Raw genomic sequence first — 11,808 nt, 5'->3', positions numbered from 1 at the left:
GTTTAGTAGGGTGGAGTGGCACACACCTGTAATCCCAGCACTTGGGAGGCTGAGGCAGGAAGAATGCCTTGACAGAGACCAGCCTGGGCTACACAGTGAGTTCACGGCCAGCCTGAACTACACAGTGAAATCACCGCCCCCTCCCACATACACACACTCCAATAAAAAGCACAAAACCCAGGTTCACTTCCTCAGCTCCCCAAGAGGCACATGCACCCAGGAAACCCAGACCAGGCTGGCAGGCTGTATCACCTTCCTCCCAAAGTGCTCGCACACATCCCGGACACCTCCCAAACCCAGCTTCTCCAACGGTCCCACTGGGTGCCACTGACCTTGACAGAGTTGTCCTGACTGGAGGTGGCAAGAATGTGCTCACTGTCTGGGTGCCAGTCAAGGCCATGGATTTTGGAGAGGTGGGCTGCTAGATACTCCACTGCTGTGCTGGGTTTCTGCAACAGATTGGCACTGAGTTTGTCACAGGAGAAAGGACCCAGTGAGTGTCTTCCACATGACAGTCTGCTGGGTGCTAAAGGTGATACACAAACTACTACCAGCTACTGTCTCTACGCTTCAAAAACTCTACTTTGTTTTGAAGTGAACAAACTACCACCAGCACCAAAAGACTTACCTGGCTGCCCTAAAATCTACCCAAGCCAGCGTGATGCATGACCTTCATGAAAGACATACTCAGTGGGCACTTTTCACCTTTTCATTCCTATTCCCTCTATTCCCTATCGCCCAAGAATAAGGGCTTGTGACATCTAAGGGGACCCAGCCTCAACTGAGACAATAAAATCATTGATCTTACAGTGATTGAGAACTAAGATCCCAAAAGAAAACAAACATATGCCATAAAAAAGCACATATAAAAATGGACAAACTCAGGAGACCTCAGAAATACACATCAAAATAAGATTTTTAAAAGACTTTCAAGTTAAAAGATATAAAGAATAGTTCTCCTGAAGCTACATTTGTTACTACTGTTGTACATACAAAATAGTATAGCCTTTTTGGAAAAAAGTTTGGCAAGATTTATCAAGACACTTAGTCAGGTGTAAGTATGCATGCTTGTCTGTAATTTCAGCACTTGAGAGGCTGAGTCAGGAGGATCACAGAAGTTCAAGGCCATGGTGGACTACACAACAAGAGTCTCAAAAAAAAAAAGAAAAAGTTTTACAATTTTAAGAGAATAATCTGAATTCACAAAAAACTTTACATATATCTGGTGCTACTTGGCACACTAGACTATTAGAACAACCTAAATAACCAGTAAGAGGGGGAAAAATTAAATTGCATCAATTATATGTAAATAGCTATCTGATACACTATAATATAGTCCTTAAATTATACTTAGAGCTTATAATATGGAAGAAAAGCATTCACTACAATTTTATTTTTTTTAAACATTTATTTATTGTGTGTGTGTGTGTGTGTGTGTGTGTGTGTGTGTGTGTGGCCAGCTCAGCCCACCAGGGGGCGCAGCTGGCTGGCATGTGGTGCTGGGAGATCGAACCGTGGTCCCTGTACTTTGCCAAGCTTGTTCCAAGTTGGTGCTTTAGACCACTGAGCCATCTCTCCAGCCCCATTCACTACAATTTTAAATGAAAAAAAAGCATACACAATGCAACATACATAAGCCATACCTTTTTAAAAGCAAATGTTAGCATTTGTCTCTGGCAGTATGATTTTTTTTTTTTTTTTTTTTTAATTTTAGGACAGGGTGTACAGGGTCCTCACTGTGTAGATCAGACTCACAGTGATCCTCCTGTTTACAGCCTCCCAAGTGCTGGGATTACAGGTGTGCACCACCAGTCTCAACTGCTGTCTCAGCATGCCCCAGAGGCGGGGCCAGCATGGCAGGCCTGAGGATCATGGCCCCTTCATCTAAGCAGATACTTTAATCTGCTGAGCTATTTGGCTGGCCCTTCTGGTATTATGATTATGAATAATTTTTCCTTTTTTTTCTTTTTTTGTTAGAACTCTTCCTACAAACAGCCTGTATTACTTCTCTAACTTGCACTAGTCTATGAGCTTAAGAGCACAGTCTCCAAAAGTAAACTCCCCGGGCTCCAGTTTCGCCATCGCACTGTGCCTCACTTTACTCATCTATAAGATAGGGTTCTGACAAGCCCCTAATGGAAAGGCTAGCTATAAAAAGAAAATAATCAATACTCATAAAGCTCTTAGAAAGATGCCTATGTGCAGGATGTTTAGTAAACATCAGTGTTATCAGCCATACGTAAGCTGGATGGAAATCCCACGTCACCCCTGACATTGAACTTCGCTAACTTTGTGATAGCTGCTGCTATCAGTGCTGCTGTGATGCTAGAAGGTGCCAGAGAAAAGGAAGCACCATCAGCGGTTCACAACCCATCTGAGCGGAAGGCCTATGTATCAACAAAAAAAGAAAAGCTTAGGGCCAGAGAGATAGCTCAGTAGACTAAGTGCCTGCTTAGGCATGTGCAGGGACCAGTGTTTGATCCCCTGCACTACATACCGGGCCAGCCCTGCCCCCAGGTACGCTGAGCCAACCACCAAGACCAGCGCTGGGGAGGCTGAAAACAGGAGGATCACTACAAGTGTGAGCTACACAGTGAGACCCTGTACCAAATACATAGAAATTAAATTAAAAAATAGAGTTCCTGGTTCAACACCAAATTATTTTGCCTATGTCTCTGAAAAGTCTAAAGCAAATATACAGGCACTGCAAATAAATATATTTAATCAATTTACTATACTGAAATGCTGTTACCGTGATAAACTGAGTAAGTCTAACAATTTAAGAAAGAAAGAAAAAGGGGAAAATGGCCATTACCAGACTGACCTAAAGGGACAGAAGAAACTGAAATGTAAAGACGCAGCTGTGCAACACCTTAAATTCACCTTCCGCCCTAAGAGCCACTTCCCTCCTCTCAAGCATCCCTGCGCACCACAAGCAAAGCAGAACCGGGCGGGTCAGCACCTGGGTCCCAGCATCCACGGCCCCAGGCAACTCTCGTCCTGAGTGTCTCCAAGCAGGAAGCAGTGCTCACACCTCCCACTTACAAAGTTGCGAGCCCAATTCTCTTGCAGCAAGGCAAAGGGAAAGCTCTTTTCTTCTACCATATTTGATGCCAACACACCGAAATTCCAACTGACTTTCTACTACACCCAGCACCAGCACCTAGCGCCTTTTTGTGCCTTCAGCACGTGGGCTGCCGCAATGTACCACCGATCTGCAAAGCTGCTCTGAGGCTGGGGGGATGTCTAGACTTCTAAGGGGGATGGAACATAACAAGCCCTCCTCCCTAGGCATCTATTTTGGGAGTATTCAGAAACAACTATTAGAATAATTAGTTTTTCTCTGCAAACAAGAGCAAGGAATGAAGCCTTCTGATCATTCTACAAGTCCCAAGTTACAACAGCTTCACCTCAGTGATGTATCCACCACGTATCTTCCACTCTTAAGGCAACATAAGTGAGCCTTAGAGAAGTTACAGTGACTTTCCTGATGTCCTCATTAGGAGGAGCAAAGTGGGACTCTAACGCATGTCAGGCCAGGTTCATTTTTTAGCCATTGATCACAGTGCTTTTCTACTTTTGTTCAACAGCAATTTGTTTGAGAAGCAAATGTCACCTAGTAGTACTATAAGCTTAAAATGACAACTCACCAAGCAGCAGAGTCCCTGGGCCTTTCGAGACTCCTAATATCTCAGGTCTTGTGACATCCTTTTCCACCCTCCAGGAGGGACTAAAGACCAACTACAAGGAGAAAAGGTTACTCACCCGCTTATCCCATATCCGCACGTCTCCATCGTGGCTGGTGGCAAGGTAGTTAGCATTTTTTTTATTCCATTTGACCTGGGAGGCACCAGCTGCATGGAAAAAAATAGGAAGAGAGGAACTGTCCTTGTGGCTTTCAGAAGCAGAGCAACGCACGCCCAGGGGAGCTGGATAATGAGTTCTGGCTCAATAAGCACAGAAGCCTGCCAGCTCCGACTGCATCCACTCCACCATTACAGACAAAGAGAAGTCAAGAGTGAGTGAATTAGCATGGAACAGGACCACAGTTACCTAACTGGGAAAATGACCTCCAAGAAAAATCTACAGGTACTCTGAGCAGAACAGCAGGATGCAGTTTCTCTGGGAGCAGTCAGTGACTGATCACCAACTGTTGGCTGGTAACTGACCTGTCCCACAATATGACCCTCAGCCCCACTGACACCACAGGCGCTCCAGCTCTCAGGCCTGTGTCTTCTCACTCGTTTTTGGTAATCATTGTTTCTGAGACACAATCTTGGAAGAACACAGCCTCCCGCTGCAGCTCAGCTGATGAATGGGCCCCAGAGTGGACCAATCCCACTGAGCAGCAGTACTTTGATACATACATGTAATGTATAACGATCCCACTGGGGTAATCAAAATTTCATCTCTTTAAATCATTTGTTATTTGTTTTTGGTGGGAACCTCCATACTCTTCTAGTTCTTTATAAAATATACATATGTCAATTGTTGTGAACTGTAATAATGCTATTGGTTTGCAGAAATCAGAACTTGTTCCTCCCATCTGAGTGTATTTATGGTATCATTATGCAACTTCCCTCTATTCCCTCTCAACCAATTTATCTCATTTTTTTCTTGAGACATTAGGCAAAAAAAAAAAAGAGTAAAAGATGAGAGACCAGTGAAGATAAATTAGCTAGAGAAAGAAGAATCTGCTTTATCTCCCCCTTTTTTCTTAAGTATACTGGGTATTGAACCCAGAGGTATTCTACCATCTCCAGCCCTTTTTACTTTACTTTTTAAATTTTAAGGCACAGTCTTGCTGAATTGTCTAGGTAGGACTCAGACTTGCAATCCTCCTGCCTCGGCCTCCCGAGGTTGGCCTTATGGGCGTGCACCACTGCACCCAGCTGTTCTTGAAGGGCTCCAAGGGTCAGCCCCTTCCTGACCGAGGACTCATCAGAACACAAAGCTCCCAAAAGATTCTGAGAACTTCCAATCCAACTTGCTTTACTACAAGTATGACACCAGAATCAGAAGTCCCAGCCTGCAGAGCTCTCAAACCAGGAAATGCTCTGCAGCCCAGAGGCAAGATTTCCTGGACTCCTTAAGGGCAAACACAATATGCTCACTGGAGGGCAAACAGGAATCACAGACTCTGGGACGCAGACAGCACCCACAACTGCACCTCTGGGGGACGTGAGGTGGAGCAATTTCCAGAAGTCTGCAGCCTTTTCTCCCAGGGCAGCCCTGCCACCACTGGGAAATGTCACTGAGGTGCAAAAATGAAAGTGATCTCCTACTTTTTTTTTTTTTTTTTTTCTTTAAGGCCCTGTAACAGAAAAGAAAACAATCACAACAAGTGGACTGAAAAAGATCTGCTTCCTCTTTTGGGTTTCTCTAAAGACAATTTAACTTAAAAAGCTGCACAAAGTAACAAACTCAGGGGAAGTGAGGCAGGCACTTAGAGACCATTTGTCTGTTTATTCAGCTGTTTACCCTCAGCAGCCAGTGATGGCGCGGATCCTGAGCACCACAGGGAGCGGCCAGACGCACAGGACCGTGAAGCACTGGCGCAGGAGCGCAAGAGGTGTCCGACTCCCACATCCAGGCACCCAACAGCAAAGGGATCAAAAATGATCAAGAAAAACACCTCCCCCAAAAGTCACTATTATGCACCACATACACTAATTTTAAAAAGAGACCGAAAAGGTAAGTTTTTAATCAAGGATTCCCAAATACTGATGGTCTTTTTCACTGTGAGTTTTGCAAGTCCTGCGTCTACTACACTCTACCCTCAGGAGTGGTGCGATTGATCCCTGATAGCCCCGATGGACAATTTCAAAAATAGTCAAGACTACAGAAAACATTCTATGAGCAATAAAAACAGATAGATCTGAAAGTAATTTCAATGATGAGTTCACCCACATTAAATAAAATTGGGAATACAATCAATGTAACTTCGGTCATGGGGGGCTCACAGGACCAACGACTTTGTTCCTTCAGTAAATAAAGTTCTGGAAAAGAAAAACAAAACCAAAAAGGAGAGGAAAAAACTTCCTACCAAATAAAAAGAAATGAGAAATACATCAACCATTTGCCAGTATCGACTTCATTTGTATTCTGAGTCGGCCAGGCGTGGTGGTGGCACACCTCTGTAATTCCAGCACTCAGCAGGCTGAGGCAGGAGGATCGTTACAAGTTTGAGACCAGCCTGGGCTACACAAAGTGAGTTCAACTGCATAGTGAAACTCTCTCTCAAAAAAAAGTATTCCAATTCAAACAACTTATAATTATTGGGGAATGCTGCTTAGATATTTTGTGATATTAAAGAACTGTTGGGGGCCGGGGAGATGGCTCAGGGGAATAAGCACTTCCCTGGCCAAGTGCAAGGGCTTGAGTTCAATCCCTGGTTCCACAAAAAACAAAAAACAACAACAAAAAAAAGAATGACTTCTTTGGGCCTGGGAGATGGCTCAGTAGAGTAAGTGTTTCTCTGGCAAGCACAAGGGTCTGAGTTCCAGCCCTGGTTCCACAAAAAAAAAAAAAAAAGGAAAACAACTCAGTGTGAAATTCCTGGGTTCAATCTCCAGTACTGAAGAACTGTTAATATTTTTAGGTATGTTAACTGTAGGGATTTTTTTTTTTTTAGAGATTCTTCTTTTGTAAGAATATATACTGGAAAAAAAAAAAAAAGAATATATACTAAATGAGGGTGGGGTAGAATGATGGCTGAAGGTAAAGACAAAGTAAGATTCAGCACTCGGGGGGAGTGAATAGCTACTGAACAGCTACTTAAAAATGGCTAAGATGAGCTAAATAGAGGCAGGAGAATTGCAGATTCAAGCCTAGCCTGGGTAACTTAGCAATTCAGTGAGATCCTATCTCAAAAACTAAAATAAAAATAAAAATAAGGCTAGGGATATAGCTCAGTGTAAAAATCCTGAGTTCAATGGCATTGCTAAAAATAAAAGATAAAATTATGTATAATGACAAGTGTTGAAGCTAGTCATGAACAGGGCAGTTCATTTTCTTCTGTTCTTATATTCAGTTGACATTTTCCACATGAAAAGTTAATCTGGCTCCTCTCCTTGAATTCTCAAAAAAGTTCCCGATCAACATTTGGCCTCCCGATTCTGGCTGCTGTGGGCAGCTTTAAGCAAGCCCTTTCAACACGGGACTTTTAATTGCACCCAGCCTGGCAGAGCACGGGGCGTGGGTGGTTTGCGTGTGAGGCGGGACAGAAGGAAGGGATGTCAAGGAAAGAACAGAATGAAGCAAGCAAGTGGGGGTAGGGGGTGTTGCACACACTCACCTACAGCTGACAGTGCGACAGTAGGTTTCCTGGTGTCTCTGAAATATAAAAACCAGAAGTCAAATGCTGAATTCATAAGCTGCCAGGCACCTGGTGCTTTTCCACTTTTGTACACATTTCTTTACTTTGCTCTCAGTAGGAACTCGAGTTAAATCTGCAGTAAGGGTGCTAAAAAGCTAGGCATGGTGGTGTGCACCTCTAATTGCACCCCTAGGGAGGCCGAGACAGGAAGGTTGCAAGGTTAAAGTCAGCCTGGGCTACATGGTGAAAATCTTCCTCAAAAAAATTCATATATATATGAATATATAACATTATATATTCATAGGTACATTTACATACAGATATATAAAGATCAACCTGCTTTGAACTTTCTTGGCCATTTCATTTGAGGCTGAATCTGAATTTCAAATCATGACCCCTGAAGCCTCCAAAAAGTAGATCATACGATTCAGCATGTCTGGGTAACCCTACTGTGTGGGGAAAAGGCATAAAGAATCCTTTCCCAGTGTCACTTGCGTTGGTCACAGCAAGGTGACAGGCATGACAGTGTAACTGCAAGAACTCTCTCAACAGCACCTCAAAGGTGGGTTTAAAAACCACTCAGGCTGTTCCCAATAGCCAAGAGGTAGAAGCAAGCAATGAATGAACAAAATGCAGTGGGTGCCCAAAACAGAACGTCATCTTAAAAAGGAAGGAAATTCCTTTCTATAACATAGAACAACATTCCCTCAGCTACAACACAGATGAACTCTTGAGATGCTGCTAAATGAAATAAGCCAGTCACAAAAAGATAAATACTGCAGGAGTCTTTTTATATGTGGTCACTAGTCACAAAATCCATAAAATCAAAAGCCAGAGTATCAGTTGCAAGGGGCTGAGGTAAAGGGGAGACTAGGGAGCTCTATCTAATGAGTACAAACCTTTCAGTTTTGCAAGATGAAGAAGTTCCGGAAATCTGTTGGGCAGGGAATACTAAGCCCTGCTGAATAACTATTTAAAAATGGCTAAGATGGGCTGGAGAGACAGTTCAGTGGTCTAAGCACCTGCCTGGCAAGCACAAGGACATGGGTTCAATCTCCAGTACCAAATGCCCTGTTGGCCTGGGAATCCCAGGCACGCAGCCATAAAAACTGGGCATGGTGGCATATGCCTACAAGCCCAGTGTTAGGGAGGCTGAGATAGGAGGATCACTACAAGTCTGAGCTATACCAATTTTTTTTTTTTTTAAATGTATTTAGTATGGAGTCTACAGGGTCTCACTACACAGATCAGAAGTGATCTTTCGGGGCCGGGGAGATAGCTCAGTGGAATAAGCGCTAGCTCAGTGGAGTGTTTCCCTGACAAGCTCAAGGGACTGAGTTCAATCCCCGGTTCTGCCAAAAAAAAAGTAAAAAAAAAAAAAAATGATCTTTCATTTTGCAGCCACCCATGTGCTAGAATTATAGGTGTGCAGCACCACACTGTCTCAACTGTCAGTCTCAGTGCGCCCTATGGGAGGGACTGGCAAAGCATGCTGGGGATCAAACCCCAGTCCCTGCCTCTGCCTAAGCAGGCGCTTTAATCCGCTGAGCCATTTGGCCGGCTCCCAAATAAATAATTTTTTTTTTTTAAATGGCTAAGATGATTCAGGAGCAATAGTACATGCCTGTCACCTCCCATGCAGGAGGCTGAGGCAGGAGAATTACTGTGAGTTCAGGGCCAGCTCAGCTACATAGTGAATTCAAGCCCACTCGAAAGTACAGAGTGAGACCATAAGGAAACAAAAACAGGTTTCCCTCCCCCAGTGCTCTGGATCCTGAGCTCTGACCCTGGGAGCTGTCTTCATTTAACTGGCAATGTCAGAAATTATTGACCTGAGTCCCCCACAGCTCAACTTAACAGCATGGCTTTATTTCTTGACCCTGGGAGCTGTCTTCAGAGCAGAGGCACAGAAGCGCTGCTGTCATCAGTGCTTGGTCCCGTCAGCTGCACGCACACACCTGCCTCCCAGGAACGTGCTCATCTGCTCTACCCCAAGAGCTGGCTTACTTCTCCCTGTAGTCTCCACCTTCTGGGAAAAATGCCCTGAGTCATGGCCATGAAGGAAGCAGCGCAACACTGCTGGAGGGAACAGGGCATGACATGTAAGGGCAGCGCTGTTCTGAGGATGTATAGCCCGGCTGGGCAAGCCCTCCCTCTTTCCTCCATAAGTGTGACTCTTGAGGGGCCACTGACTTCGAGAGATGGGCACAGCAGCCTCAACAAAGAGCAAGAGGTGAGGAGATGTGTCAGCACTGCCCATTAAGGCAGATGTGTCTGTACCCCTGGCAGATCCCCCACTGTCACTCCCCACTTCAATGAACCCCAGCTCAGTTTCCAATGACAGGACCCATGTTGCTTTGCCAAGGGATTCCTGGCTGCTGAGGCTGCTCTGCAGAACTCTATGACAGCTGAGGTGCCACGGAATTCAGACCCTAGCTCAGTCCTCAACAATGACAATGGGAGGGCCAACCAAATAGCTCCTGCAAGCAGGCACAGGGGCTGGGGGTTTGATCCCTGGGCCTGTCGAGCTGGCCCTGGCCCCGCCCCATGATTGAGACTGGGCATGGTGGCACGCGTCTGTAATCCAAGCTCTTGGGAGGCTATAAACAGGTAGATTACTACGAGTCCGATCAAATAGTGAGACCCTGAACACCATGTAGACCCTTCCCCCCAAAAAACAAAAACAAAAGCAATGACAATGGGGTAGCACCCTGCATCTTGGCCCCCAGTGAAACACGTCCACATGAGGCTCTGTCTCCAGCACTCAGTGCTCTGCAGGAAAATTAAGCTCCACCTAGTCCCAGGAGGGTCCCTCCCTGCAGGCTTCCTGATCTTGCCTCTCTTCCCCCAGACCAACAAAGCCCCTCTCTCCCTCCTAGCCCTCGAGTCCTTGCCTCATGTTACATCCAGAGAAAACCAGACCAAGACACTCAATCTCTAAAGCAAAGGTCTGACATCATCCCACAACCAAGAGGCTATGCTCCTCGCTGTTCTTACTTGATGTCCCAAATGTAGATGTAGGTGTCCACAGAGCTGGTGACCAGGAGATCTGGCTCGAACACTGCCCAGTCCAAGTCACTGGGACACAGAAATAAACAAGACAAACAAAACAAAACAAAAATTTCAGTTTCTGGTTTCAAAGCACTGGAAACTCTAGCCTCTAGAGGCTTCAAACATCAAAACATCGAGGGTGGGCTTGTCTCACTTCAGCCTGGGGATCTCCAAAGTTCTCTGAAAATGAACAGAGCTTGGAAGGATGCTTTCAGCACCTCCCTGCAGTTGCCAGCCAACACCACCGCCCACTCCCCACAAAGTGGAGCATTTTAACTTAAACATGCAGACCCCGCCCACCAAAAAATATAAATAAAGGAAGGAAGAATATATAATCTTATCTTTTCTGAAATTGCACGCACAGCCACCCTGGGTAGATCAATGATAACCTCTACATGGCCACACATCTTTGCAGGAGGGCCGGAGCTCTCGCACCCTCTGTCCCAGAAGGGCTGCTGCTGCCCCAGCTGCTCTGTACAGAGCCAGGTGTTAGCCTTTCCCACCCAGCCCCAGGTCATCGTCACCCACCCTGCACCCTCCTCCTATCCTCCAGCAAGTGTCCCCTGGCCAGAAACAACACCACCCTGGCAAGCCCAAGTGGGGGCAATTGCACTGTAGGCATAGGCCAAGATGCTGGAGCCCTGTGTGGTACCCACAGCTACAGAGAAAAGGCCGAGGGCTGCTGCTCATTGAGGCATCTGTGCACAGCTGGGCACTGTGGACTAAACAGGGGCTTCTGTCACATGACAGCCCCTCCCCTGGCAGTCAGCGCTAATCCTTCACTCTGGACTGGGCTGCCTCTGTCATCAGGGATTAGCAGTGCATGGGGGACGCTTCCTAAATACTGGGAGTTCTTTGCTGTTCTCTGCCATCACCCTAGAGGGCACTAATAACGTTGGCTACTGGGCCAGTGCAGCACAGAGGGTCAAGCCACAGTAGCATCTTCGTTTTACTGGGACAAAGTGAAACAGGTCAGAAGTCATGGTGGGCAGGCACCTACCTGATGACGCGAGTATGGCCCTGTAGGGTTGTGCTGACTTCCCCACTGCCATCCTTCCACTTATAAAGGTCGACCCGCTGGTTACTCTGAGAAGAAACAAAGGAGAGAAGGCAGTGGGTAGCATCACATGCACAAGGGAATAAATGTTCTCACTCCAACCTGCTTAGCGGGGTGAAGAGGAACTCATGAAGAAACCAACTTGTGTGGCACAGATCACAGTTGAATTTGAAAAAGCCACTAAAAATTAGTATAGTTAATATTAGCCTGAGCTTCCCTCAGCCCAACACACTGGGTTATGAATTTCAAGATGGAAAGATAGATTTTTTTTTTTTTTTTTTGCATTACTAAGGACTGAACACAGGGTTTCAAGCATGCTAAGGAAAATAGTCCATCACTGAGCTATATGCCCAGCCCTTTTCAAGTTATTTTATATCTAAAG

At 45.6% G+C, this 11,808-nt stretch overlaps 1 protein-coding gene across 1 annotated transcript in view; it reads right to left on the bottom strand.

Moving 5' to 3' along the window:
- Window positions 1-11,808, bottom strand: part of Wdr59 (WD repeat domain 59) — a 98,985-nt gene that overhangs the window by 52,000 nt on the left and 35,177 nt on the right. Inside the window, exons 4-8 of the mRNA XM_012513509.2 lie at window positions 11,370-11,455; window positions 10,316-10,396; window positions 7,298-7,335; window positions 3,766-3,854; window positions 333-449 (exon numbers count right to left, since the gene is read on the bottom strand). Of these exons, the coding sequence (XP_012368963.2) occupies window positions 333-449; window positions 3,766-3,854; window positions 7,298-7,335; window positions 10,316-10,396; window positions 11,370-11,455 (411 nt within the window). The remainder of the gene's footprint in view (window positions 1-332; window positions 450-3,765; window positions 3,855-7,297; window positions 7,336-10,315; window positions 10,397-11,369; window positions 11,456-11,808) is intronic.

Source organism: Octodon degus, unplaced genomic scaffold (genome assembly GCF_000260255.1).
Source record: "Octodon degus isolate 3935 unplaced genomic scaffold, OctDeg1.0 scaffold00011, whole genome shotgun sequence".
Taxonomy (NCBI): domain Eukaryota; kingdom Metazoa; phylum Chordata; class Mammalia; order Rodentia; family Octodontidae; genus Octodon; species Octodon degus.
Note: the sequence above shows the minus strand (reverse complement) of the source record. Positions and strands in the feature narration are given on the sequence as shown.